Source organism: Phytophthora sojae (genome assembly GCF_000149755.1).
Source record: "Phytophthora sojae unplaced genomic scaffold PHYSOscaffold_6, whole genome shotgun sequence".
NCBI lineage: Eukaryota > Oomycota > Peronosporomycetes > Peronosporales > Peronosporaceae > Phytophthora > Phytophthora sojae.
Window position 1 is genome coordinate 1884561 of NW_009258120.1, and position 27605 is coordinate 1912165.

Genomic DNA, 27605 nt, shown 5'->3' on the forward strand with positions numbered 1-27605 from the left:
TCCTTCATCCCAATAATTGCCGGCGGCAGCGAAGAGCTCTTCCTCCTGTACCATGTTTGCGTCGCGTGTGCTGCGGATGGCGGTGACCAAGACCTCCACGGGTCTCGTGGGTCTCAAGGTGAACCCGAACGCCCGCCAGGACCTCATCAAGATCTACCGCCGGACGCTCGAGGAGGTTAAGGTGCGAACAGAGGCTCGGTCAGGTCAGGCTTAGACACGGATAGAGACTGATTGTTGCCACTGTTTGCCGCTGCAGATTCTGCCGCCGGAGGCCAAGAACTACCGCAACGCCGTGGAGCAGATCACCAACTTCCGTCTGAATGTGGTGGAGTCCAACGAGGAGGTAAAGCGGCAATAGGGAGAGAGGGAGAGAGACGGCGTTCTGGTGGTGCAGCAGGAGCTGACTGACTTTACCTTACTTGCTGTGCATTCTGGCAGGAGGACGTGATTGAGCGCAAGATCAACTGCGGTCAGCTGGAGGAGCTGATCGAGCAGGCCGAGGACGAGCTGAGCGTCATCCCCGTCTACCTTGGTGCGTTGGAATGCCATCTTAATGCTGACTAGAGAGGCTCATTTAACTAACTGATGGTTGCTGTTGAACATTGCAGAGCACAAGCTGTGGGAGAGCCCCATTGAGGCCGCCAAGTAAGCGTGCTGGTGTGGCAGCGTGCGCGGAGTTGCATTGACCTGAAACAATAAGCAGCACGGACCCAAGTAAATACACAGCTACTGAAAAAAACACACGATACAGAAGCTGGTGCTGGTGCTGTGCGTAGCCTGATGAGCGGGAGCAGTGGACGAATGATGCAAAAGGGTCTATGTATTTGTCTACTACCGGTGCACAGGGGTTTGTCCAGATTAGTTGCGGATCTTGCGACTGCGTGAGAGGTTCGACTTGATACCCGTGGTTTCGCCTCCGTACTTGCCGGCCTCGCCCACGCGCACGTCGCGCACCTGGCCCTTTCTTCTGATGACAGCCTTGCGGTACTGCATGCGCTTCTTGACGCGCGGGTTGCGGTTCAGCTTGCTCTTGTGCGCCTTCAGGCCCTTGTTCTTCATGATCTGGTACGACGCGCCGCGCTTGCCACCCTCGCCCTCCATGTCGCTGTCCTCGTCGCTGGACGCAAGCGCAGGGTTCTCGTGCGTGTAGAAGTCCTTCTTGGCCTTCTTGAGCTCCGCCTGGTCGCGCGTGGTCTGCTCGTAGAACCGCTGGGCTTCCGCCAGCTCCTCCTCTGATACCTCCGCTGCCTTCATCTGCTTCTTCGACTTCTTGGCCGAGACCTTCTCGCCGTCGGCGCTGCGTTTGCGCTCCGACTTGGCAAAGAACTTATCGAGGCCGTCATCGGTCTTGGGCTCCCGCTCCGCTGGCAGCTCCTTCGTGAGCAGATCCTGCAGCTGGTCGTCCAATACCTCGTTGATATCCTGCAGTTTGTTGAGCTGCTTCTTGAGCAGCAGCAAGTGCATGAGCACCGGGTGGTCCGACACGCTCTTGCCCTCGGCACGCAGCAGCAGGTAGAACGAGATGTTGGCCGAGTAGTTGAGCAGCAGGTTCTGGCGGGTCATGAGGTAGCGCAGACCCATCTGCAGCTGACGCGACTTGCGGCGCACGGGGCGCAGCTTCATGACCGCGGGCGTGACGACCTCCTCCAGCTCCTTCGTGGTCGCCTCGAGCTCGGACATGAGGCCCAGCAGCTCGGGCGCCGACTGGTTCACGATCTGCAGCTTGTCCTTCTTGGTCATCTTGGAGAAGTCCTTGTGTACCTGCTCCACGGTCTCCGCGCCGCCCGCGCCATTGTCCGCCAGGGTGGCAATGTCCGCGAGCTGCTCGCCCACCAGATCCTCGTCGTCCACGGGGGCGGCCCCGTTCTCCTCCTCCTCCTCTTTATCATCCTCGTCTCCATCGGCCTCCGGCTCGTCGATGCCAAAGTCCTCGTCGTCCATCATCTCCGCCTGCTTGCGCTGTAGCTCCAGAGCCGCCTCCTCCTCGTCCTTGGCGATCTCCTCGTCCGACTCGAACTCGTACTCGGCCGTGTCGGCGGAGTAGAAGGTCTTGCGGGACTTGCCCCACTTGCCCTCCATCTGCATGGCCTTCTTGCGCTCGCCCTCGGCGTCGAACGCGTTCACGTCGTCGTCATCGTCCATGCCCTCCTCTTCGTCATCATCGTCTTCATCCTCCTCGCCTTCGCCCAGCTCCAGCACCTCCTGGCCCGCCAGCTCGTCGTCGTCCTCGGACTCGAACTGCTCGCCGTCGCTCTCGTTCTCGGACGGGTCGTCGTAGAACGTGAGCTCCGCCTGCTTCTGCGCCTGCTGCGCCTCCTTCAGCTGCTTCTTGCGCAGACGCACCTCCGCGCCGCCGTCGCCCGTGCGCGCTGAGTGCCTCGCCTTGCGTCCCATAGCTCGATGTACCTGAGCTGCTGGCGGTGGTGCAATAGCAACTTGACTTGGCTGGCTGCAACGAATGTACCTTGTTTTCGGTACGCACCTCAATAGTGCATTAGGATGCATGTTTGTAGTTCGTACCAAATTGCACGTGTGGCTCGAATTTCGAGCAATCACTTCACACTCGACACCTCCATGCGCGCATCAGTCGCTGCGGCTCGATCCGTGGTGCGGGCGGCGGCCTGCAGCCAGCGCGGACTGGCGCCCAATGGCCTGGGGGCCTCCCCCATCCTCCGCCAGCAGCGCGCGTGCGCGCAGACGCAGCAGCTGCTGCTGGCCAGGAGCTTTACCTCCGCTGCCCCGCGCGAAGACACGCAGCAGCAGCAGCCTCGGAAGTTCGCGTGGGCCGAGACGGACATCGCGCCGCCGTCGCCCGGCCGCGGCATCATGGGCCGCTCCGCCAACGTGGACGTGACCAAGAGCCAGAACCCGATCCAGCGCTGGCACTGGCTGTGGAAGATGCTGGGCTTCCTGAACGAGGACGACCGGCTGTTCCGCCACTCGACGGCCGTCTTCCAGAGCTGCATGAACCAAACGGCCAGGCCAGAGTACTACCGCGCGCTGGGGCTGCCGCGCTCCTTCCGCGCGCAGCAGGCGCTGCTCATGGCGCACGTGTGGATTGTGCACCGCCGCTTGGCGCTTGAAGGCGACCAGGGCAAGATCATGCAGGAGCTCATGTTCGACCGACTGTGGGAGGAAACCGTCGTGCGCATCCGCTACCAGGACATCTCGGAGCTCACGGTCAACAAGCACTTAGCGCAGGTGCAGCAGGTGTGCTTCAACGCCTGCATCGCCTACGACCAGGGCCTCAAGAACGGCCCCAACTTCCTCCAGACGGCGGTGGCCCAGCACCTGCTCGAGAACGAGACGCCCGAGGGCCTGCGCATCGCCAGCATCGTGGCCGACTACATGAAGCGCGAGCTCAAGAACCTCGAGAAGGTCGACGCCAAGTACATTATGGAGGGAACCATTCCGTGGAGCCCGCTGCCGGAGACACACGTCAAGGTGACCGACATCCCGGGGGACGACGACGACGTGGTGCTCATCGGACAGCGCTTCGGCAACTGGCGCTCGGCGCTGGACAACCGCGGCAAGCTCTACTACTGGAACATGACGACGCGATACTCGGTCTGGGACCGCCCCACGGGCGACGAGCTTCACGAGGGCGAGGAGCAGAAGTAAATAATCCGCCTGCCTGCCTACCGGTCTGTCAATCCTCTCCTCAGGCGGCAGATCCCCCCGACGTTCCATCGATAGATAGAGAATACCACAACGGGAAGCACACCGCAGCGCTGCCAGAAGAACTGTGCTGCTGTGTTTTGCCTAATAACTCGCTTCGCTGCCTTAATACAAAAACAAAAAGCTCTGCGCGTCTTGGTGGGTTGCGTTTCGTGTTGAGTTCTTAGTTGTAAGTTCATCGATCGGAGCCTTAATTGGCTGCTGCTGCCTCGCTGGCCTTGGCCTCCGCTTTGGCCTTTTGCTCGGCGGCCACCCGGTCGCGGCGCTCCTGCATTTTCTGCCTCACGTAGGCATCCGAGGCCTTGGCGCGCTGGAAGTTCTCCGAGCGGATGCGCACCTTCTCCTCTCTAAAGCACCAGTCCAGCGCCGTCTTGACGTCGCCGCAGGCGCCGAAGAACTTGGCGTACGGGTTCTCCTCGTGGCACTCGAGCAGCGCCTTGATTTCCTGCAAAAAGCAACGGGATGCATTAATACGGTGTATTGCGCTGCAGAACAGATTCGTGAGCAGCACGCACAGCCTGGCAGTCAGGGTGCGGGCGGTCCAGCGGCGTGTGCATCTTGCGTCCTTCAGCCTGAGGTCGAGATTGACTCTGCGGCTTGGTGGTCAAAGCCTCGCACTTGTCTTTGCTGCTCGGTAGTAATCCAGGTGCTTACGATTCTTTTATCAGTAATATAATCACTAATAACTAAACTATTAGTTCTATATATTACAAACACAACTAAGGTTGTAAAAATACTAGTATTAGTACTTGACTGTATTAAATGAAAGTACTACCAACAATTATTGTGATTTACCCATCCCTAAACATGGTAAAACGTGCAACTAATATGTGTTGGAGAGTGAAAGAAAGTTAGGTCGTGCTCGCGATGCCGTTAACACAGATTATTTACTGGAGGGTCACTTCAAATATGCTGGTTTCATAAAAATTAAATTCGCAAATGACCCAAGTCACCCCATACTTTGATGGTACCCTTGGAAGCATCTAAAAGATGCCCTAGCACGTTTTCACGCTCTGGTTGCTGCTAGTGCAGGCATCATTAGCACTCCTATCCTCCTATCCATGAGTCCATTTTCAATACTCAAGCTCAGTTGTTTGAAGGGTCAAGTATGCGCTATTTTTAGAATCGACTCGATCGCAGCATTATCAGTCAAGTGGTTGCACTTCATAGCATGCTCTGCTTTTAATAAGTATCTTCCTCCCAAGTGCAATTGCGTATCGTTTAGAGCACACGCAGCGCTTTCCGAGGATGTATTTATCCCCATGTTGAAGGACCTAACGGATTTAAAGACTTTTGGCCTAGCATAGCAAAAGGCGGGTTTTCGCGACCTTCCAGTAAATAATCTGTTAAAACAGCATTTGTAGGCGATAATGAGGTTTTGGACCGAAAACAGCTGCGTGAACACGATTGTGGCTAAACATCGTTTGATTTTCTAAACGACGCTAACAGAGCTGTTTTGAAGATCAGGTGGGGACCTGATTGTAGCTGGCAAAACAGGTTTTCGGGTTCGAAAACCAATGGTGTTCATGATTTGGCGGGTTTTCATACGGAGGGGAAACAGCTGGCGATTGTACTGTACCTTTACGCGCCGCATAGCTAACAGCCTGTCTACTTCAAGATTTCAGCGCAGCTACGCACTTGCTACGCTAGACGATGTCGGACCACCCGACGCAACTCGTGCCACCACAAAGGAAGGTCAGCCGGACCAACTTCGCGCTTAGTGGGAGCTCTACGAGGAGTTTGATCTCCTCGGGCGCTTCGTGGACGCACGCAAGGTACCGGCACTTTCAACCGACAAGGGGCTAACGCCTGCTGCTTGGAACGACATCACCGCCGCAGTGAACACGAAGCATAAGCGACAGCTCGATAAAGGTGAGTTTGGTATTGCTGTTTTAGTTATTATGCGTATCTAACTTGCACTTGTGTGAACAGCCCAATACAAAGCCAAGCTGACTCGGATCATGCGTGATTATGACCTCTTCAAACAGGTCAAAGGCTTGAGCGGAGGTGGTGTGTGCGCATTGACGAACGCGCCAGATCTTGACGCCGATGTCTGGAAGCGCCCCACCAAGGCTAAGCCCAAGCAAGCAGGAAAGCTCAAAGAATTCCGCAAGAAGGGATTCGAGCACTACATCATCTGCATGCTGGCAGCAAGTAAGAAGGCGGCATTGATCGATCCAATTGCAATGATACTGACTTATTATAATAATAATTGTTGTTGTTATTGTTTGAAGGCGACTTGCGCGCCACTGGCGCCGATGCTCAAAGTGTCGCTGCTCAATTGAGCCAGCCCAAGGAGCAAACAGGAGCACCTGATGCAGCCGCTGATTCTGAAAATGCTGGCGTTGATGGTGCTTCAAGTGGCAGTGGTTCAGGCGAGAAGGAATCGTCCGCAGCCCCGAAGCCGCCAAGTCACCAACGACGTGTTGAAAACGTGAAGCGCATTCGTGACGGAGCTGCCAGATCGCACCGCAACAAGAAATCCCGGAAGGTTTCAGATGACAGCCATCTACGTGAGCTTAATTCGCTGGTGAAGACGATCAAGACGTACATCACCTTTTAGATGCACCAGGAGATGCAGAACGACCACGCCAGTGCTGAATCCGACCAGCACGCGGATCTCGTGGGGCTTCTTCCAGTCATCGACGACGAAGAAGGCAACTTGGCCTTTGAAGAAGCTGATGTCTGAACAGGGATCCGTTGGCGTTGATATCTTCCTTTATTCCCTCGATCTTGAGTCGTATTATTTTTTTAAGTTGACATGAAACTATTAGCGATGGGAATGATACATGTTTGGGTTGGTTGATCGGTTGTTTTACTTAGTACAAGCTGTTTCGTAATCATTTCAGAGTAAAAAATAATAAATGAAGCTATTGGCCGGACCCCGCATCATGTACCGATGGCGACCGGAATTATTTATTTTTATCGGCGGGCAGTGATAATATATATAGGTTGTGACAATTTTATGATAAATTTTCGAGTTTCGCTAGAGCTCATTTCACCTTCAAGCATCTAGCATCCAGTATGAAGTCTAGGCGAACTGGAGGTGCAGAGGTTCCTCGGCGCAAACGTGATACTTAAGTATTGAAATCGTCGTGACCACAACGCTGCTGCATTCGTTCGTTCTGTTAAGCGTCTTGGTGAAGATACGACCAAGCAGATTCAAGCTGACTGCTAGAAGCTAGCGCCTACTACAGCAGCAGCGGCGTCGGGCACGCAAAGTTGCGAACTCTGCAGCTCTGTGCAACTCGAAAATCGATACTACAAGAGATACATAGCATAGATACATGCATGCAGCACTTGAATTTACCGAATATACCGGTTGCTTATGACAGCTGGCGGGGCAAGCGGGGACCCCGGGGTCCCGTCAAACGCTTCAAATGCATCCATTATAGCAGTGAATGTCATTATGCACCAAACGCGTATAGGTAGCAATCACCACAATTACTGGAGGTCCCCAGGTTCGCTGTCGACCTCGCTGCTGTCCGTGTCATCGCTGTCGGTATTGCGGTTGATACCGACATCCTCCTCACTGCTACTGTCACCTTCGAGATCAGTAGCACAGAAGTGTCAATCTCGTCACTTTCTCCAGCAGCTTGACGAAAGCCTTGATATTCACTCCACATTGTTGCCGCCATTCAAGCGCGCCAATTGTCGCTTGAATCAAAGTCGTAAGGAATGGGCTCGGTGCTATCCGTTTCCCCCGAACTAGTCTGAGCTGCCCTTCTCCGCCGCGCTAAACCATCACCAACGTCGTTTGAATCGTATCCACGAATAAAATTGTGAACCAGCACGTGTGATGTAGCGCCTTGAGCTTTCGCCCTCGGCACTCCGCCCGTTCCCGGGTTGCGTTCCTAGACAAAGGATCTAGGGAACTAGAGAGAGCGAATCTCCAAGTAGATAGACGGCCCGCCCGGGCGAGGGATTTATCCGGGGCCGTGAGTTCCCGGGACCTTTACTCCCTATGGGGGAAGCAAGAGGTCCTGGGACTCGGTCAGTAACCTCACCTTGTGAACCCCCTTCGAATCGGTTGTTTGGATCAGAGGGAAGCTCAACCACTGAGAATCTCCTGGGAGCCCCGACCTTATCAGTACGCTGGTTTGGTAGCAACACAATCAATCGCCCGGGGACGCTACCTAGTTCCCTGGGTGGAATTAACACGCAACTAAAATATGCAATCGGGTCTTTCGGAGCAAGACTCCCTCGGCGGCGGCCGCAATACTTTTCGGGGCGAGACCCCACGGGGGAGACCCTGAGAATATGGAATGCCCTTATCCGTGCCGGCTAGACCGCACTCCGGGGGGACATATATAAAATGCCTGGGGCTTCCTGGATGGAAACCCTGGCAAAGATGTTATCGATTTAAATGGGGATAGCCTACTAGCGCGGGTCCCAGTGATCGCGGCCTTCGTACCTCGGAGGTTTTGAAGCTGAAGCGACTTGAGCTCTTTGGGGAGAAAGTTAGACTGAATTGTACACTCCCCCAGGGCCACTGGTCCTGGGGAAGTGCTTACCTATGGGTTTCCTACTAATATCTGCTAATCACTTGGGTTCACTATGGGCTGGTCCGGATACCCCCGGGGTCGACTCTTCTGACGTCGTCGCACGCCCTGCGCTGGCTCCGTGGGTTCTTCTGTGTAGGACACACCCAATACCCCGGGGATGGGTACTTTCTCCGGGGAAATGCATCTCCAAGGTTGGCCAGTCCCCGGAAGCCCGGGGCACTATGCCACACACACAAGCAGATATCATCGTCTTGATGGTCACCAACTCGCAATCCAAACACGTACGAAGCACCCGAAATCTGCGCTTCAAAATCCCAATCGTCCGCTCGACTGCATTCCTAGCCTTTGCATGTCGAAGATTGAAAAGTTCCTTCGCGTTTTGCGGACGTCCACCAGGCTGATGCGCCTACTCCTTGAGGTGGTATCGGATGCCGCGGAAGGGAGTCAGGACTTTATCGCTATGGCCATATCCAGCAGCCCCCAAAACGTAAAAATGCTCCGGAATTTGCTCCATAGCCGGGACCAGATCATAATGGTGGCATCGTGAGCACTTCCCTCGACTCCATCGTAGACAAACGCTATGTTCATGTGCCAGTCACAAAATATCAGTACATTGGTCCAGATAAAACCTTTGCGGTTCCAAAATCAAGCGACATCATCAGTGGAGACCTCGATGCGAATGTGCTTTCCGTCAATAGCGCCGAGTGCTTGGTCAAAGTAAGGGTGCTGGGAAGCGAAAGAATCAGCAACGACCGTAGGAATATTCATCGTCCTGTGGAGGGCTTGCACTATGGCCCCAATACCCCGGATCTGGTACTTGTGTATGCTTGAGTACGCCAAATCAAAAAGCACTTCCTGAGAACGGCAAGTAGCTGCAGTTCCCATCCAGTGCAGCGTGACAGCCAGTACTTCCTGTTGATCGCGCACGGAGCCGGCGATAAACTGCGCGTACAGCGTGCCGAAGGCGCCTACATCCATTCGGAAATGGTCTCAAAAGAGCGATCGATTCTCCGACGCGTGGATAGCTGCAAAGAACTTCTTCCCGTCCGTTTTTGTAAGCCCCAGCTTCCTCACGATGCGATCATGCTAACCTTTCCGCGCAGAGTGCCCAAAGACTAGAGGGGCGCACACGACTACGAGAAGCAGCAACAGCTCAAGAACGGAGTCCATTTGGTGTCTGCAAGAACGCCTCTGCTGATGTCCGCAAAGGCCAGCTTCTTCGGAAAGTTACCGTGAAACTACGTTTTGCCTGCGAACACGAAAAGAGCAAAATATTTATCTTGATTCCTTGCGAAAACAGGTGGCTCGGTAGAACAAGCCCCAAAAATGAGTTTGATCAAAACTTTACCTACCGCGAACACGACCTTAGGCCGTGTTCGACTTGCATCCAATCCAGTTGTTTTAGGCCAAATACAGCCGGATTTGCTTCATCCAGCTCGTTTGCAACCTGAAACACCCAAAAAGCGATCCAGCTCGATAAGCTCAAAAGAGCTGGATTTGAAATTCAGGTCTAGGCAAAATTATGAATCGGGCTGGATAAGCCTGCCTTTTCTACGTGCCTTCCAAACCAACAATTTGTCCGAAACCAGTCCTTTTTGAATCGAGCTCGAATGGTGTGTGCAAGTCGAGCACGGCCTTAATTTTTTTAATCTTTGCGTGTTTGGATCTAGATTTTGCACTTTCGAAGTGAAAATCGATGAAGCAATAATACCAGTGAGCACTAAAAATTTAAATGACTACTGTTAGTGCTAATGAAATTTTAATGTACTACTACTAGTATATTAAGTGCAATTACTGTCTAACTACCTCATCAATACTATAGTAATTTTTCGTTGGCCAATGTGAGGCAGTCTGTAAAAAGCGATCACCAAGGAACTAGCAGCTCGTATTCGCGATGGAAGGCGCTAACTTCACCCCGCAGCAGAAGGCCGAGCTCATCAACCGGGTACGTCGGGTGCTGCCATGATGTCGCTGCATCCTGCCACTTGCTCCCGTGCCCCGTTGCGCGTCCTCGAGCGCTCTGTTGTGCCGTTAGTAGGCCGTAGCTGACGGTCTCCATTGATCTCCACTCGCCGCCTGCAGGTCCGCTCGGAAGTGCAGCAGCAGGCGCTGCAGGAGCTGACGCAGAACTTGCAGGAGAAGTGCTTCGACAAGTGCATCACGCGCCCCAACGGCAAGCTGGACGGCAAGCAGCAGAACTGCCTCGCTCTGTGCATCAACCGCTACATCGACACCATGAAGGTGGTCTCGGAGGCCATGGCGCAGCGCGGCTCTTAGGTGCGTCCACCGCCCAAGGCTCCAAGTCTCGTGGTTTAAGTGCACGCGCATTGAGAAGGGGGTGAGCCGACGCCTTAAGGTTGTGCTGCGTGCTGTGATATCCAGGTTGAGCGGATTACTCGTGCGTTCCGGTGTTGTCGCCTTCGACTGAATAACCCGCGATGAGCCTGCACTGTAGCGGTCGTTGCGAGACGCGTGCTTATAGTTTCTTTAGAGGGAATGCCGCGCTTCAATACAACTCGACCCTGTGCCTCAATTGATCTACTGAGTTCTTTGTTCTCAACGAGATAACTGAGCAAACTCGAGAAGGATCGCGGTGGACCTGCGTGAAAATGTAATGTATGCAGGTCTATTGGACCTGGGGTGGAAGAAAAGAGAGACGCTGAGATGACGGGGTTGAACTGCTTTGTTCTTGCTCGTTCGTTGACCAGAGTTAAATAGTGAGACTACGACCGACCAAGGCGAAGGCGAGGTCGAACCCGCAAGTAACCGACTCCAAAAGCGACGCTGGCCGCCGTCCCTGCTGGGGCTTGCAAGCGCGCCTTCCTCGACAGAAGACGACTTTCATCAAGCTCCAGCTCTCTGAACGTTGGCTGCTAGACGTTGACGACCGCTCGCGCGATCATGACGACTTGGTCCGCTTAGTTCTTGGCGTCCGTCTGGCGGGCCAGCTCCGTGATGGCCTGGTCGCCCTCGCCGTGGTGGCGGATGTAGCCAGCCAGAGCGTAGGTGTCCGACTCGCCCGTGAAGACGCCGTTGGCGTTCACGCGGCCGACGTTGATCTGCACAGAGGCGTGGTCCTTGGCCGCGAGGATGCGGTTGGTCCACGAGCTGCGCGCATCGACAAAGAGAGAGAGAGGGGAGAAATACCATCAGCACCTCGCTCCTTCTTCATTTAGCTGCTGCACTGCAATTCGCAGTCGGACGCACCACTTGCGCGGGATGTAGATGTCGATCGACTGGCCGGCCTCGTTCTGCATGTTTGGTTACTTGTCTAGAGTCAGATGAATTCCTCAATGCTCACCGACTTCCCAAAGGCGCCCGTTGTTTTGGCTGGAGCTCCCCCAAACCAATGGCCCTGACTGTGCGTTACCGGTCGCTCATACAAACTTCAAGTGAAATCGCTCCTCTTCCAGCACCCGTCAAAAGTGATAGTGCATGATGTGGCGCACATAGGACGATACATGATCCGCGAGTCAATACTCAAGACAAGACAAGCGAGGGCGGCTAAAGGTATCATCATGGCGGAGCAGATCACGGAGCAGCAGGTGGTGGCCACGTACAAGAGTCTGCGCGCCGAGGTGCGGCAGATGGCCGAGAAGATCGCCGAGCTGGAGGCCGAGACCACGGAGCACGACCGCGTGATCCAGACGCTCAACGAGCTGCCCAAGGACCGCCGGGCCTACCGCATGGTGGGCGGCGTGCTGGTGGAGCGCACGGTGCAGGAGGTGCTTCCGGCCGTGACGGCCAACCGCGACGGCATCGCGCAGGTGCTGGCCCAGCTCAACGACAACATCAAGCAGAAGGAGAAGGCCGCGGACGAGTGGCAGCGGAAGTACAACATCCAGGTGCAGCAGTAAGAAAAAAGAGGCTCACGGGTGGCTGCGGGTGGCTGGCCACGAGGAAGATAGAGGGATGGCCCTGCAGCAAGTCCGTCAGCTCTGCACACTGTGCGTTCGTAGTCCGTTGAAGAACACGAAGGACTATTTATCCTACCGCAGCGGTCGTGTGTGTCGTGTCGGTTGCAAGTTGCATCCCTTGCTCGAGTTATGTTACAGGTGGGGGTTGGTGGCTGGCTGGAGACTTACCAGGTAGATGAAGTTCAGGGCTTGCTTGGTCCCTCCGTTAATGAATGCATGAGGCGTTTCTGCAAGGTGCGACCAGGGCAACAATAAGATTCAGCCAACTGACGTCGACAGCCCACATGATCGTTCGTTCCATCATACCTGCAACGCCATGTTGATGGTCTTCACTTGGTCGTACTTGGCCGTCACGATCTTCAACTTCTCGTCGAACGCGGTCTCTTGCTGCTCCACCACAGTCTTCAACGAGTATATGGCTTGGTCCTGCTCAGCAACATCGCGTTAGCTATCCCTTCGACCACCTCCATCTAAGGCACTCGCCACCCACCTTCTGCTTGCACGCCACTTCAAGCTCCTTGATCCGTGTCACGAGCGGATCATCCTCTGCGTCCTCTTTCCGCCGTGCTCTGCCTCTGCGGGTAAGCTCACTCTTGCTCTTCCCAGTGTCCCGCTCACTCGACGCCCCAGCCTGTTGGCGCAGCACCAACTCGTCCTCCGAAATCGCCAGCAGTCTCTCCAGCTCCGTCAGCAGCTCTTCCTGCTGCGCCTTGTGCTCGCTAGCCTCAGCCACCTTCTCCTCGCGGTAGAACCGCTCCCACTGTCGCAGTCGCTGCATCAACAAAGTATTGCAATGCTCAGCCAAGTTCACTACATACATGCATGCAGCAGCACTAGCACCAGCTCAAGCCGCAGTCCGCACCTGCTGCAGCTCCTCGTTCCTGTCTCGCAGCTCGCGCATCTGCTGCGCGTCGATCTGATTCTCGTGCAGCAGTCCCTCCAGCTCGATCACGTGCTGCACCTGCAGGTCCATGTCTCGCTGGTGCTGCGCGAACTTCTCCTCCATGGCCGTGAGCTGCTCCTGCAGCTCCACGTTGTGCTCGCTCAGCAGCTTCCGGTCGTGCGCGTACTTGGAGATGCGCAGCTGCAGCTCGTGCTCCCACTTGCTCTGCTCCGTCTTGAACGCGTACAGCTGTGCGCGCTGCGCCTCCATGCGGCGCTGCAGGCTCGTGGCCAGCTCGCGCTCCACCTCCAGCTCGCGAGCACCCCACCAGTCGCGCGCCTGCTGCGCCTCGGTCTGGGCCGGTGCCGGCGGCGGCGCTGCAGGATCCGCCGACGTTGACATCTTTTTGAGATGGCTCACTACTACCGGAATGAGCGTCCTTCTCTTGGCTGAAGTATGCAACTGTGTTGAAATAATTGCAGCAGAGGTATGTGAACGAATGCTTGTGTCAGACACAAAGCTGGTTTGAGTTGCATGCTGCTGCCGGGTTCCCTCGTGCCAAGCCCTGTTGCCAAACCCTCTTGCCAGAGACAAGAGGGCTGCACTTCGTACGAAGTAGATGAGGTTTAATGGCTTTTGGTGGACGAATAACTCGTTTGTTTTCAACGCTTTGTTTCCTACCAAAACGCTTTTCAAAGAATGGTGAAAAGCAAACTTTGACATCGAGCACTAGCGTCAGCGACACGTTTGGCAGTAAGATCGTCAACTACATGTAGTCTTTAATGAAGTAAAATGACTGGGGTGTTCGTTGCGCTCGTAGGTCTCTGTCTGCTCGCACGTTCATGCTTGGTAACGTGATGGCTGATCAGCTTTTCGTAGTCCTGCCAATAAAGTAATTACCTACATTTACTGCGCCCATGACGGGGCCATCAAAATTCACCACGTCCTTGACCGTCACAGGATCTACGCTGCTATCGGACCGCATCAAAGTGAAAGTGCATTGTGCCGGATTAGATATTTCGGAAGAACTGTATTACACTAGAAAAGCGAAGTTTTGGCACCAGCAAATTGTTTCCATGAAGCTCACTCGTGTACAAATGTCATTTGAGCTTGTCAACACGCTCAAGTATGATCTAGAAGACGCTATAACCCTGTACCATCGATAATATCGACTCGATATAGGTTCATAGAATAATAAAGGAAAGTGGAAAGACAGCACAAGTTTTACAAGTAATAGTACCAACTTCATTACGCCAACCAGCTGTGTTCTAAATATACGAAAGTAACAGTTTCTCGACGTGCACTGCGCACTCCTCCTGCAGCCGCCGCAGCTCCAGTTGCAGCTGCGTCGTGTGCGCGTGCGCGTGCTCGGCGTGCGCCTGGGGCAACTTGAGCGCGTTCAGGCGCTCGATGATGGCGTCGAAGTCCATGGGAAGGCAGTCAAGCGGCGCTGCCGTGCTGTGGTCGCCTTGCTTGTTTGCAGTGCAGTGCGCGCTTCTGTACTGGACGCACCTCAAGGTACACGCTCGTAAGGTAGAACATATTAGCTCGTGTCGAAATCAGTCTACTACCTTACGTTTGAACAAAAATACCCAAATATGCTTGTATTTTTCTATTCCTCTCACCCGAAAAGGAGACCTGTCGAAACGTCTGCAAAGCTAAAACATCGTGATTGTCGTCCAAAATATGAATCTCGAAACATTATGTATTAATACATGTAGTATTGTGCTTTGCAGTTGTTTTGGCAAATCGGACGTGTAAAACAGCTACCTACTAAGATGGGGCGAGGTTATCGGAGCAGATTAGCAGGTCCCTCGTAGGGAATTAGGATCAAGAATGGCTAGTCCGATGGAAGCACTTGCGCAGGTCCTACAAACAGCCGAAAGCCCGAATGTCGCCCATTTTCACGGCATTCGGGGTTTGAGGTCTTACGAAGGACTCCTACCAAGTCTTGTGGCAGGACTTTCATACGAGCTGACTCTAATACGGTGTATGTCAAACGCAGAATAAACCTATGAAAACACGATGCAGTCGATACGTTAAACACTCCAGTCGTCGCCATTCGCCTACGTAGGACTTTGGAGGTCAGTTAATCTGAGGTTGGTGGTCTCTAAATCTGAGATGCAAATCTCGGACGAGTCCGATGACTGGTCTCCTGGAGTCTCTCCGTTCAATGGACTCCGGTTGGAGTCCAAGTCAAGTAATCTTTGTTTGGGGAAGCAAGCAATACCGGAACCCGCGAAGGCGAATGGCGACGACTGGAGTGTTTAACGTATCGACTGCATCGTGTTTTCATAGGTTTATTCTGCGTTTGACATACACCGTATTAGAGTCAGCTCGTATGAAAGTCCTGCCACAAGACTTGGTAGGAGTCCTTCGTAAGACCTCAAACCCCGAATGCCGTGAAAATGGGCGACATTCGGGCTTTCGGCTGTTTGTAGGACCTGCGCAAGTGCTTCCATCGGACTAGCCATTCTTGATCCTAATTCCCTACGAGGGACCTGCTAATCTGCTCCGATAACCTCGCCCCATCTTAGTAGGTAGCTGTTTTACAAGTCCGATTTACCAAAACAACTGAAAAGCACAATAAATCCAGCTAAATCATACTGGCGTTTACAAACAAAGCATCCATGCAGCAGGGGGGTAAAGTAAGCCTAATGTACTCGGAGTAGATGTGCCCCCAGACAACAAAATTATGAATTGTCCTTACTTTAATGAGTAATGTACTCGGACTTTTGAGTACATAGTCTTCATTTGAACTTGTACGCTGCGTCAACTTGCAACAGCTGATTCCACTCTAAAGTCGCTGCTTGTTGGGATGTCATTCACGAACGCAAATAACGTGTTACAAACCCTTTAAGACAACTTTTCTTTTGCTTTCTGCTAGATGACGCTTAAATTCTCTATTTGCTAGCTCATATCCGCATAAGTGGTTCGATCAGGGCTGGCACATCGGGTTTAATCATTAGGTTTTAATATAGGTTTTATAGTAAAACCTGTTAGCCACCAAAACAGCCAACAGTTTTTTCCCAGAGTCAGTTGACTTGGAATTAGAAAAACTAGCTTGACCAATCTGTTCTATTGTGGTTTATCAACAAATACACGACGTCCTAGCTTCTAACTTCGACGCGTGTTAGGAGGGTACCAGAAAACAAGGTGGTTAACAGTTGCTAGGAAGGCAAGTTGAAGTTACCTTCTCATAGCCAATCACAACTGCCGAATACAGTATGTCGACCAATCAGGTTCCAGTATCCTGGGTATGAGGCTCGTACGTACCACAGAATTACACATCATAGTGTTCGATTGAAGGAACTTCAGTTGCCTATCGCGACTTAAAATAGATAAGTGGGGTGCGAAAACAAGCGGCTGCTCACTCTAAAGACTCCCCTCCGCACAGCAAGCATGGGTGACCACGAGGAAAAATGCATCGCGTACATGCTTGATCCTCGGTATGTCGGATGCGGAATGGTTCCTGACACATACGATCGATATGAAGATATTATCGTCGACTTTCCTGCGTCTGATACCAGCTCCATCACTCGTGACACCACACGAAGCAAAAATATGAGCGTCGAACTGACTGCTTTCCAAGTGTACTGCAATAAGATGAAGACGAATCAAGATCGACGTTATATGGAGCTCGAAGAGAAGGTGAAAAGCGTATACGACTTTTGGGTGACAACGGGTTCGCGGTGGCCGACACTCAGAGAGCTGGCTTTGAATGTGTTCAGCTTAGTCGCTTCGAGTGCTGCATCCGAGCGCACGTTTTCGACTAGAAGCTTCATCCACAACAAGCCTAGAAATGCGCTGAGTGCACCAAAAATCGAAAAGCTTCTTTACATCAAGGCCAACCACAACTACAAGCGCGAAAACGGCGATAGTTACGAGAATGACCAAGAACTCAGTAGTGAAGAGTAGTATTTGCATTAAAACTAGGTTCTATTGGTTTAAACCAAGGGTAAACCAAAAACCTAATTCCATTTCAAAAACTTGGGTTCGATGCAATACTTCTCCATATACATTCCTGTCGTGCCTTCCTCAGTCACAAATAAGCTTTATGTGGAGTTACTCGGAAGTCAATGAAGTGTACTCACAATTAAGTAATACCCCAAAATTATTACGATGAGGACGCGTACAAGGCGATATTCACAGAATTGTGGATGAGCTTGAACGTCAATTTAGTTGTCAAGTGACAGAGTGTGATGGAGCTGTGCGGGGTAGCCCCCTCAGGAGGGCCCCATTTGTATGTAGCTCCGGGCGTGTCCTGAACCAATTATTTGCCGCTTCCACTATGACGTTTTAAAAGTAAACCAGAGATTAGCGGTTTCAATGGTGGCGATCAAGGTCATTTGGTGGCCGAGAGGCAGTGGTTTGACTGCCGGTATCGGCTTTATTTGAAATGATGGCAGTGAAAATCGCATAAGTGAACTCAATGTACCTTACTTCCAAAACAAAACAAAACGAAATTCCCATTAATAAAAAGAAGGAAAATTTCGAACATTTGTGCACAAGGTGATACAAGGATTGTAGAAGGATATAATTGCGGCAGGTCAACAATACATGTAACTACGATAGACGAACGCATCGAATCGAGGGTCGTTTGGTTATGAAAACAACGAGCTACGCCTTCGTTTAGACACAATATTTGCCTTCACTTCAACTGCATTTGAGACATCTGAAGTACCCCTTAAGTATGACAGGTCCAATTGGCGTGGTCCACACCAGTACCGCTACTTTTCGGTTACTTCTCCCCGCTAGCCCCTCGTTTGTGGTCCCAAGCTCACTCGCACATCGCCAGCCAAGACCAGACCTCCAGAATGAACCGCTTCGTCGCCGCCCTCCGCCCTCTGTCGCGCGCTGTCGCCCGCCCGCAGTTCGTGTCCCGCGCCGCCCCCGCGCGCTTCTTCAGCGCGCAGACGTTCCTGGACCGCAACGAGGTGAGCGAGCGCGTGCTGGGCGTCGTCAAGAACTTCGAGAAGGTGGACGCGGACGCCGTCAAGGAGGGCGCCAAGTTCCAGGAGGACCTGGGCCTGGACTCGCTGGACGTGGTGGAGGTCGTCATGGCCATGGAGGAGGAGTTCACCATCGAGATCCCGGACAACGAGTCGGAGAAGCTGCTCACGCCCGCGCAGGTCATCGACTACATCGCCGCCCACCCCATGGCCAAGTAAATGCCGTCTCGGAGTATGCTGCTGTTAGTCTGCAGTGCGCGTCGCAGTGCTGTCCAAGAGAGCTGCTGCTGAGTCTCTAGGGTAGCGGCACAGCCTCACGTCTCCTCGACGCCGCTTCACGGCGAGAAAGATACAGGTTCTCGTCGCGTTGGGAGCGCCGAGGGAGGCTGGTGCGGCGACGCACGGAACCGACACTTAGCCTTCATTAACGAAACCAAAAAGAAAGCTACTTTGATAAAGACGCGAGCGTGTTGAGTTGGGTTAAGCTGAGTTGGGGCTTGACGTGCTTGAGGGCATGTTGAAGCGATGGGAGATCGCAATGTGAGGCTGGGAGGCCTTCGAGGCTTGAGCCCTGACCTTCTAAGAATTCTACGTATGTGTAGTGTGGATACACTTCCGATGCAGCAGCTTGCCCATTGCTTGCTTGTCGTGTTCGCGTGGCGAGCGGCAGTTGATCAGCTCACAATCCGTTTAACACTTGAATGTTGGATGGATCCACTGACTGACGAGCTCCACCGAGCCAAAGCTCGTTCATTACTTGCATTAACATTGTTGGCTAAATAAATGCGCTGCCATCAGCTCTACAACTGCCTCGCCGCCCCATAAAGACAGCAGCAACGCATTGGCTCGGGTCAGCGCTACGGCAGCAAAATGTGGAAACAGGATGGTGTCGTGTCTGTCTCCTCCATCGCCGCGAGTTTACTTGCCCTCCCTCTTCTTCTCCGCCTGCAGCCGCGACAGGATATCGTTGATGTGGTTCTTGACAACGGGTTGTCCTGTAGCCGTGCGCTGGCTCAGCTTCACGTGGCGCTTCTTGCGCTGCGTCACCTTCTTCTCGACGGTCGCGATGCGCTTCTGCTTCTCCTCGCGCGCGCGCTGCTTCTCCATCTTCGTGATCGCCGCCTTCTTCTTCGCCTTGAAGAACGGGTCGGGCTTCACCACGCGCGTCTTCTCCTCTCGCTCCTGCTGCTGCTTCCTGTCGACACGCGCCTCCACCTGCTCCGCACACGAGGTCGCTCATCAGTATATAGAGCCTACAACCCTGCATAATAAAACACCACATAGCGCCGCACCTCCTCCGCGTCCTCGTCCACCTTGCCGCTCTTGAGCTCGCTGAAGAACCGGTCGTAGAACGACGAACCGGCGGTCGCGTCGCCGTCGCCGCCCGCTGCCGCGCCCTCCTCGCGCTTCTTCACCTTCTCGTACTGGCGCCGGCGCTGCGCCTTGTGGATGATGGCCTTCTTCTTGCTCTTCGCATCGCTCTTGGACCGCTGCGCCTTGCCCTTGATGAACCGCTCGATACTCAAGCCGCTGCCGCGCATGGTGCTCCTCTGTAGCTGCTCGACTCGGGTCAATACTCTTCCCTGGCTTCCCAACCAATAAAAAGACAAATTGGTGTGCGACTACACCAATGTAGCCATTTCAGTGATTGATGACCGACCATCTACTTCAACTTGCCTCCTCATTAGAACGAGTGCGACCTGGACGGCGCCACGGTGTGGTCGTCCTCCAGCTGCTCCAGCTGGTAGGCTGGCATGGTCGCAGTGGCCTGCTTGCACCAGCAGCCGCAGCCCGTGGGGCACGCCGTCTCGACCTCGAACCATTCGCGAAGGTGCTCGGCGTGGCCGCCATGGCCGCACGTCATGCAAAACATCGACTGGCCGCGCACCACGAGCTGGCACACGGAGCAGCGGACGGCGAAGTCCCGACAGCTCGAGCACACGGGGTCGATCGTCCGCTATAAGAAGCAGCACACATACATACAAGAGGTTAACCAGCAGATACTCTAGAGAGCATCGCTCTCTGTCGGATACGTACCGCGTTGCACGAGCCGCAGATCAAGCCCATGGAGATGCCACGAGGGTCTTGCACGCCGTGAGACTTGGTCTTCAGCACTTCGTTGCGTAGGTTCATAGCACCGTAGCGATAGAGAACGTCTGCGTACGCCTCCTTGTAAATGTCATAGCGCGCCTCGTCTTCGGGGAGCGACGATAGCAGGCACTTCTCGTCGTCCACAGAGCGGAAACTCAACTGCAACAGCACGCGGTCGTTTCCGTTGATCTCCTCTTCTCTGCTGGTCGTGGCGAGTGATGTGTGCAGAGGAGACGACATTACTGGGTCAACTCTTGGAGATGCCGTCACTGTCATTGACGGAGCCGGTGACTTGCCATTGACAGCTTGGATCGGGGGCTGGAACGTGTCTGCACTTAGCCGAGGTGGTGGCGCGTCCTTTGAGGCGCTCCCACTCCACGTCTTGAACGGATTCTCCAGCCGCTCAAAGTCCATTTTCCAACCTGTGCTTCCTGTTGGCGCTGATTGCTTGGTCTGTAGATCGCGGTTGATTGTTGATGATGTGCTGGTAGTGGACAACGTATGCTCTCGGATCGGGCTCGATTGTCGACTTGACGTGGCACTGTTCGTGCCGCTGCTGAGCAGCGGCCAGTCCTTCGACGCACGTAAGGCGTTGTCCTTATCGATTGGCAGGCCCTGCGAGCGCGCTTCACTGTGGCTACTCGACCGGCGAGCACTCCTCATCACAGGCGGAGCGTCGCTTGAATCGGCTAATGTCAGTTGCGTGAGAGCATTCGATGACAAGCGTCTGGGACGCAAGCCGCCGCTGCTTGCTGTACTTCCCGTCACACTGCTCCCCACGCCAGTTGCCACCTCCTCGATGCTTGCGCGCCGGTCCTCACGCACCACTGGGAGCTGATCTTCCATTGTAATTGCTGAGGGTGTCATCGAGTCGCGAATCTCATCCGGGTCCTTGCGCTCGTTCGGCTTCAAGGCACACACGATCGACGCCAGCGCTTGAACGTCGCCTGCCTGCTCGTACATGTCCAGCACTTTGTGTACCAGGCTCTTCCCAAGCGGGTGTGCACTCCAAGGATGCGAGGTTCGCAGACACAGCGACGTCGAAGAGCTGGTGCTCTTCTTGTAGATAGGCAGCTCTACCTCAGGAGCTGCTGAGATCTCTAATAACGACCAAATCTGCTGCAAGTCGCTTCGGCCGGCCAGCAGCGCAGTCCGAGCGTTTTGAGCGCACGTTGCAGCTAGTGCGGTACAAGATTCGTCGAACGCGGGGTCATCGTCTTCGTGTTGGCTCTTGGTTGCTGCCTCGCTGTCGGCCAGTATACCCTGCAATACTCGAGTCAGGTTGTTGTTCTTTGATGAAACTCCACGTTTGCCAGGCATGTCTTCTGCCGCACGCAACATCCACGATATCATCGACCGGTTTACGGATCCAAGCTGCTCCTTCTTCCGCTTGGTTGATTTGCTGGCTTTAGGCGATACTGTCGGCGGCGCCACAGGGCGAGGCGAAATATCTGTCTGGTACGTCAAGATGGACGACACGCCGCACAGCTTGGACAGATCCAGGATAGTCACGCTGATGCTAAGATCCAGGTTGAGAGCAGGCGCAGGTTGCTCCACACGCTTCATTCGCTCTGCAGTATTTGCGCGCATGGATGCTCGAGGGGAGAGTTGGAGGCCAGCCGTAGTGCTCGTCGGCATGGAGAGTAAATGCTCTGGGTTATTCACGGGTAAATGATACTCGGCACTCGAAAAGTACGTATTCAGGTACTCAGAACCTCCGTGAATTGAGGGCTCCATCTCGTTCACTCCAGCCAACATGTCGTCGTTTCCACCTGCACCGCCACTTCCAGATGAATAATACATGGATGCGTGACGATAACCATGCGCGGATACAGAGTGATCATCGTCTCCAAACACACCCACCACGACGCCACCATCGATCAGTTCCTGAGATTGTTGCTGCTGTCCTGCCCAGTCATTGGCGCCAACGTCCATAGATCCCATGATATTGGCTGACGATAGCAGCTTCACTGGCGGCTTCTTGTTCTTCTTGGTCGCGAATCGAGAGTCTCTCAGATCCAGCAACTCCTCGTAAGTCCTCGGTAGCTTATTCGGAGGTGGCTGCGGCTTGCTTCCCTTGCCAGCAGCGACTGCCGTGGGAACAACAGCTGAGCTCCTCGATTGTCCGATGGCCACGCGTGAATCAAACACCAGCAGTATGTTAGGACCACTAAAGGCAGCTCCAGAGATACGTGGACACGGCAGTGCTCTTGCACCACTAGAACTTGCAGCTCGCTCTTTCGTACTCGCGGAATCATCGGAGCGGGCATCCTCCTTATCTCCAGTCCCTGAAACTGGCGCATCCTCTTCACCACTGGCAGGCTGAGGTTGAGTCTCGCCGCCCTTGATCAGCTCCTCCTCAAGCGCAAGAAGAGCCTGGAGCGAGCTGTCGTTACCCTCCAACGTGTACTCGTCCGTGCCCAGCGGCACTGCAGACTTTGGCACCACGAGCGGCACAAAGTCGGTTTTCAGCGCCGATAGACTGTACTTCGAGTGCTGCGCGTGCATCTCGGCAAACTCGGTACGAAGCATACGTCGGGCGTCCGTGTGCTGGCGGGCGCTAGTGTTATTACCTTCCGATGGCGCCACATCCGCCAAATACGATGCTGTGTCATAGCCGCACGCTTCAAGCTGCGGGACGTCCAGGTGCCACATACGAAGTTCCTGATCTTTCGACCACGACACGAGCTGGTACACGCTGGTCTGGGGACGAACGCGCCACGCCATACCGCGCACCAAATCACTATGACCCGCAAACGAGTGCACCAGCTCCGCCGTGACGGAAGATCCTGCGTTGGTGCCAGACACATTCACATCTCCCGCATCTTCGTTGCCGCCGCTGTCCCCGTCACCATGCGAAAGAGCCCATAGGCGGATCGTATTGTCCATCCGCTGCGAAGAAATCGTCACGAGTCCATCGCCAAACGGCGTGTACTGCGCTCTCCACACTGGCGCGCCGGTATTCAGCGTTCCTTGGCACACTCTCGGCTGCGTCACGTCCCAAAACTTGACCGTCTTATCGTCCGAGCACGTCAGCAACTCGTACATCCGCTGCGGATGCCAGTCGAGCCCATAGATCTTCTGCATGTGGGCCGTGATCTGCGCCGCCGGGGCCACCGTCTTCTCTCCAGCAGCTCGCAGGTCCCAGACGCGCACTTCTCCGTCATGGGCAGTGGCTAGCGACGTGGCATCCACGCGGTTCCACTCCACCTGGATCACGCTCGTGTTGAAGGCGTTCAGCGTCTGTACGGGCCTCTGGGGCGACCTCATATCCCACAGCAGCGTCTTGGCGTCTGCTGAGCAAGTCGCCAGCAGCGACGGCTCCATGGGGGACCAGGCCACGTCACTCACGGGTCTCGTGTGGGCTCTCAATGTGGCCACCAGCGGCTGCGTGGTGCTCTGCGAGCCACTGCCACCTGCGCCTCCTGCTCCGCTGCTGTGGCCGTGTTTGTAGACGCTGGAGGAGCCCTGACCCGCCCCAATGGACGCCGAAGCGCCCGAGCCAACTCCCACGTCGGCGATGTCCCAGATGAGAGTGTTCCTGTTGCTGGACGACGCTACGTGGCTCTTAAAAAGCGCGTGCGGGTTGCACTTGACCACCGTCACCTCGAGCTTCGTCTGGTGGTGCAGCGTGGCCGGCGGCAGGAACGGCGCCTCCAGGTCCACGAGGTGCAGACCCTTGCGGCCCGCCAGCACGGCTACAGCGCCCGTGGCGTCCACGCTCAACGCGCTGGCGTTCAGGTCCAGGTGCACGTTGACATTCCCGTGGATCGTGGAGCCCCCCGAAGCCGAGACAGAGCTGCCCGACGCAGCGGACGCGCTGGACGTCGCGTTTGTCGTACCGGACACGCCTGCGGACACGGAGTGCGCGCCGCGTTCCCCGTCCCGCGCGCTGGTGGCGCCGCGAGAGGCATGATAGCTGCGGTGCCGTCGGCGCATATTGCTGGGCTCCGGTGAAAATTGGGCGTGCTGCTATTGCGAATTTTGTAATTGGTTTCAATGTAAATGTCTGGAAAAGGCCAGCTGCAACTTTTCGGATAAACGACCAACTTCAACTTTCGCTAGACCATGACAAGGTTCCAACGATCCGTGGTGCGCGTAACTCAGACCATCAGGAGTACGGGAATGCCTTTAAGTACTGTGTTGTCAACCTCGTACTACGAACAAACACACCCACTAAGCTCATCTAAGGCCCGCTTTTCTCTACTTTGCGATGTGGTTCTCAAAATGCAGACGCAAAGACGCCGTCTAAGCTGCTCGAGTGTCCTCTTAACACGACCCTCGAACTACTGCATCGACGCCGACGCTTGCAGGTACTGCGCTATAAACAGAGTAGTGGGTGGCGTCAATGAACGAGTTCATCGCTTCAGGCACCGACGGCTGTCTTTCAGAAGAGGACGGCGAGTGAGGCGCCTCTGCTGCGCTGAAGCATTCCGTTCAGTGCGGACACGTGAAGCATGCATTCCGAGCGTATAGTTAACTCAATAGCAAAGGTCGCTGGATCTTTTCTTGAAGCACACCTGCGACAAAAGACAAATGGTTGGCTCGCCGTGGGCCGAGCTCGAGGAGCTACTGATACCATATTCATCCTGGTGATCGCGAATCTTGGTACCGTATTGCCAGGCAGCGCGGCGTCGAAAGAATGTAAGCATTACTTGCTGCCAGCCCGGTGAGAATATGGTATGCTTGGGATCTTTGGTTTGCCACGAGCCAAGGAGAGGAGAAGAGCATGGCCTGCCTGATGCATGTACAGTAGGGTTGACAGCCAAAGCGTAGCCACTCAGAGCATCACCCCGATCCGTTTCGTTCCGGCGGTGCCTTGAGTGGGAGACGCACAAACTGCAGCCGACGCCAAGTCAGAACTTACGAGCCCGACGCCGAATTTATTTCGAACTTATTTCGTGGAACCGCATTGTTGAAGTTGCGTGCTATAGCCGTGCGAACATGGCTCTCGAGTTGAAGATGGCTACACGAGTTATCGGTTATTATATTATCTTTTTCAAAAAATGAAGAAATTATTAAACATTTTAGTATTCTAATATCGATAAATTTCAAAATGATTTAAACTTTTTAAAACAATTACTAAAAATACACAAAATACACAAATTCACCCATATTATAGGGAGTATTTTTTTTAAATCTTGTTTTTTTGATGATTTAGTTGACCATTGTTTTAAAAGATTACCATTATAGGCCTTACCACTTGGCTATACTTCAAAGTAAATAAAATGTATGCTTAGTTTCATCATTAGGTGTTTACGGTATTATTATTGGTGGTTGGTCAAGTAATTCTAAATATTTGTTGTTAGGTGCATTAAGATCAACTGCACAAATGATTTTTGCTGTACTATTTTTGATTTTTTTGCTAAGTAACCGTTTGATATTTGAAAATTATATTTAACTGTTGGTACTACAGATTATCAAATATTATATTATAGTAATTTTAATTTTTCATATGAAAAAATATATTTTTTTAGTTTTTTTTTATCATTTGCTGTTAAAGTTCCAATGTTACCGTTTCATGTTTGGTTACCAGAAGCTCATATGAAACTTGGCTAATAATACCAAATGCTGGTAAAATTAAAATATAAACTTTAGGGTGACCAAAAAACCAAAATAAATGTTAATAAATTTAGCTACTCGGCGATGCCTTTCAACAACCGATACACCAGAGATTTACCCTTCTCGGTCCTCTCGTAAGCATTATTTAAATTAATAGGTTTCATAGAAAAAATAAAACCCAAAACGGAAATAACCGGAGTTGCTGGATCTTGAAAACCTAATTGCCAAGGTTCGGCCATATCTAAAAACATAATGGTAAAAGCTTGCTTGACTGTAAGATAGACATATCAAACAGGGACGAAAGTCGGTCATAGTGATCCGATAATTCTTTGTGGAAAGATTATCGCTCAACGGATATATTGTACGACACTTTCATTATGTATTATCTATGGGTGCTGTTTTTGGTATATTTACTGGATTTTATTTTTGGATTGGTGTAACATAGAAACCCTTGGATTTACGGTGATAACGATTTATATTCGTTATTTTTTGTAAAGTAAATAATAATGGTGTTTCAAATTTTAAAGAACCACCCATTATGTTTAATACCTGTTATTTATGCTTCATTAACAGCTATTCGTCAAACAGATTTAAAACGTATTATTGTTAATTCTTAATAGGTTTTAAGGGTGGTTCCCCAATATTCAAAAAAGATTACACATGTTAAAACAAGGCTTAAATATACCTTTATCTGTTGAAGATCAGATTGTAATTATTTATTTAGGTGTTTAGAAAGAAAAAAGACACATAAAAAATTTATAAATAATATTGATAATATGCTTCAAGAATTTTTTTAAATGTTTTAACTGAACCATGAACTGGGTATGAGAGAGGGATCGGCCCACTTGGCGGCGCCCCTGTCGAGGCCTTCTCATTCTCCAATATCCTGCCTCGCCAGCAAGCCTCCCCACCCAGCACCCGCCCAGGCTCCCTCCCCATCCAGCCACGGCTCCGTCCGTCCGCCGCCTCGTGGCCCTGTTCGAGTCCCGCGCCGCCGTCCGCACCGCGACACGCGCCTCCGCAGCCGCAGCGACCAGCAGGACGAGGGTCTCCACCCTCATCGAGTCCTACAGCGCCTCGTCGACCATCGCGTCCAGCTCCGTCGAGGCGACCGACGTCGTAGGCTCCTCCGCGGTCGCAGCAGTGGAGACGCTCGACCCCCGCTGGTCCATCCAGCTCCTCGACGCGGCGAGGTTTGCCGAGTTCCAGTACGGCTACTCCGGTTTCGAAGCTCCAGCCGTCGACGACCAAGACCAAGACCAAGGCCAAGGCTTCACGGCGCTGGAGCCGACTGAAGAGCTCCACGAAGTCACTGCTGCCGCCGCCGACGACGGAGACGACGAAGACTGCCTCCAGCAAGCGCCTCCTGCTGAGCTGCCCGTCGGCCCTGTCGACGATGCCGACGTCAAGAGCTATAGCCAGCTCCTGCAGGAGGCCGACGACCTCCTCGACCGCGTCCACGACGCGGCTGCTGCTGACGCTGCGCCTGCAGTCGTTGAGCCCAAGCCTTCGGAGACCCAGCCGCACGTCCGAGCTGCTGCAGCTCCGCAAGCTACCAAGTCCCGCCTGTTGGACTTCAAGCAGAGCGCGGCGTTTGTCGGGCAGTGCGCGCAGGCAAGGCGGCGGCGCAGCGCGGCAGCAGCGAAGCCCCAACGTCCGCTCTGGAAGCTCTGAGCGACGTTACTCCCGAACGACATGCATGTGAACTGTGTACAGTAGTAGTAGTAGTGCGTGCATTTCCAGACCCAGGTTTGCAGTCGACCTCTGCTGCTTGACGGACGTGGTCTAGGCTGCACCTCATTACGTGCGCGCCTGAGACCTTCCTGTTCATCGAGCGGCGGGGTCGATGGTCGAGTTTTCGGCCGATCGATTGCATCCCGTGCCTGAGCTGCACCTCATCACGTGCTGGCTTACACTGCTGCGACCGTGGAGGAACGTACGACGTCGGTCGTCTCGACGGAGCTGGACGCGATGGTCGACGAGGCGCTGTAGAACTCGATGAGGGTGGAGACCCTCG

The 27605-nt window shown here is 53.6% G+C and overlaps 14 protein-coding genes across 14 annotated transcripts; 8 read left to right on the plus strand and 6 right to left on the minus strand.

Annotated features, from left to right (window-relative positions):
- Positions 1-25: 25 nt before the first annotated feature.
- Positions 26-740, plus strand: PHYSODRAFT_354988 (hypothetical protein). The gene is made up of 4 exons (XM_009532540.1): positions 26-181; positions 257-343; positions 439-532; positions 609-740. Exons 1-4 carry the CDS (start codon positions 53-55, stop codon positions 647-649), a joined length of 351 nt encoding a protein of 116 aa, XP_009530835.1. The 5' UTR covers positions 26-52; the 3' UTR covers positions 650-740.
- A 118-nt stretch (positions 741-858) lies between these two features.
- Positions 859-2402, minus strand: PHYSODRAFT_562152 (hypothetical protein; the record flags this gene model as incomplete). The annotated part of the gene is made up of 1 exon (XM_009532541.1): positions 859-2402. Exon 1 carries the CDS (start codon positions 2392-2394, stop codon positions 859-861), a length of 1536 nt encoding a protein of 511 aa, XP_009530836.1. The 5' UTR covers positions 2395-2402.
- A 496-nt stretch (positions 2403-2898) lies between these two features.
- Positions 2899-3621, plus strand: PHYSODRAFT_513194 (hypothetical protein; the record flags this gene model as incomplete). The annotated part of the gene is made up of 1 exon (XM_009532542.1): positions 2899-3621. The coding sequence occupies one exon, from the start codon at positions 2899-2901 to the stop codon at positions 3619-3621; it is 723 nt and encodes a 240-aa protein (XP_009530837.1).
- Positions 3622-3815: 194 nt separating this feature from the next.
- Positions 3816-4243, minus strand: PHYSODRAFT_547087 (hypothetical protein). Its single transcript, XM_009532543.1, has 2 exons — positions 4194-4243; positions 3816-4123 (listed from the first exon to the last, which is right to left on the minus strand). Exons 1-2 carry the CDS (start codon positions 4233-4235, stop codon positions 3869-3871), a joined length of 297 nt encoding a protein of 98 aa, XP_009530838.1. The 5' UTR covers positions 4236-4243; the 3' UTR covers positions 3816-3868.
- Positions 4244-5423: 1180 nt separating this feature from the next.
- Positions 5424-6241, plus strand: PHYSODRAFT_510622 (hypothetical protein; the record flags this gene model as incomplete). The annotated part of the gene is made up of 3 exons (XM_009532544.1): positions 5424-5550; positions 5611-5832; positions 5988-6241. Coding segments are annotated over 3 exons (603 nt in total), but the record flags the coding sequence as incomplete, so codon positions are not given.
- A 2386-nt stretch (positions 6242-8627) lies between these two features.
- On the minus strand, positions 8628-8828 carry PHYSODRAFT_511703 (hypothetical protein; the record flags this gene model as incomplete). The annotated part of the gene is made up of 1 exon (XM_009532545.1): positions 8628-8828. A coding segment is annotated over one exon (201 nt), but the record flags the coding sequence as incomplete, so codon positions are not given.
- Positions 8829-10062: 1234 nt separating this feature from the next.
- PHYSODRAFT_286614 (hypothetical protein) lies at positions 10063-10718 on the plus strand. The gene is made up of 3 exons (XM_009532546.1): positions 10063-10128; positions 10266-10460; positions 10566-10718. The coding sequence occupies exons 1-2, from the start codon at positions 10078-10080 to the stop codon at positions 10458-10460; spliced, it is 246 nt and encodes an 81-aa protein (XP_009530841.1). The 5' UTR covers positions 10063-10077; the 3' UTR covers positions 10566-10718.
- Positions 10719-10849: 131 nt separating this feature from the next.
- On the minus strand, positions 10850-11465 carry PHYSODRAFT_286615 (hypothetical protein). The gene is made up of 2 exons (XM_009532547.1): positions 11391-11465; positions 10850-11291 (listed from the first exon to the last, which is right to left on the minus strand). Exons 1-2 carry the CDS (start codon positions 11438-11440, stop codon positions 11102-11104), a joined length of 240 nt encoding a protein of 79 aa, XP_009530842.1. The 5' UTR covers positions 11441-11465; the 3' UTR covers positions 10850-11101.
- A 236-nt stretch (positions 11466-11701) lies between these two features.
- PHYSODRAFT_316692 (hypothetical protein) lies at positions 11702-12040 on the plus strand (the record flags this gene model as incomplete). The annotated part of the gene is made up of 1 exon (XM_009532548.1): positions 11702-12040. The coding sequence occupies one exon, from the start codon at positions 11702-11704 to the stop codon at positions 12038-12040; it is 339 nt and encodes a 112-aa protein (XP_009530843.1).
- A 242-nt stretch (positions 12041-12282) lies between these two features.
- Positions 12283-13385, minus strand: PHYSODRAFT_514782 (hypothetical protein; the record flags this gene model as incomplete). The annotated part of the gene is made up of 5 exons (XM_009532549.1): positions 12283-12327; positions 12407-12526; positions 12591-12669; positions 12751-12872; positions 12963-13385. 5 exons carry the CDS (start codon positions 13383-13385, stop codon positions 12283-12285), a joined length of 789 nt encoding a protein of 262 aa, XP_009530844.1.
- Positions 13386-16640: 3255 nt separating this feature from the next.
- Positions 16641-16835, plus strand: PHYSODRAFT_447850 (hypothetical protein; the record flags this gene model as incomplete). Its single annotated transcript, XM_009532550.1, has 1 exon — positions 16641-16835. A coding segment is annotated over one exon (195 nt), but the record flags the coding sequence as incomplete, so codon positions are not given.
- Positions 16836-17775: 940 nt separating this feature from the next.
- Positions 17776-18414, plus strand: PHYSODRAFT_286616 (hypothetical protein). The gene has a single exon (XM_009532551.1). The coding sequence runs from the start codon at positions 17801-17803 to the stop codon at positions 18152-18154; it is 354 nt and encodes a 117-aa protein (XP_009530846.1). The 5' UTR covers positions 17776-17800; the 3' UTR covers positions 18155-18414.
- A 724-nt stretch (positions 18415-19138) lies between these two features.
- On the minus strand, positions 19139-23011 carry PHYSODRAFT_286617 (hypothetical protein). Its single transcript, XM_009532552.1, has one exon. It carries the CDS (start codon positions 22913-22915, stop codon positions 19925-19927), a length of 2991 nt encoding a protein of 996 aa, XP_009530847.1. The 5' UTR covers positions 22916-23011; the 3' UTR covers positions 19139-19924.
- A 3390-nt stretch (positions 23012-26401) lies between these two features.
- PHYSODRAFT_335196 (hypothetical protein) lies at positions 26402-27580 on the plus strand (the record flags this gene model as incomplete). Its single annotated transcript, XM_009532553.1, has 3 exons — positions 26402-26410; positions 26504-27242; positions 27477-27580. 3 exons carry the CDS (start codon positions 26402-26404, stop codon positions 27578-27580), a joined length of 852 nt encoding a protein of 283 aa, XP_009530848.1.
- Positions 27581-27605: the final 25 nt, after the last annotated feature.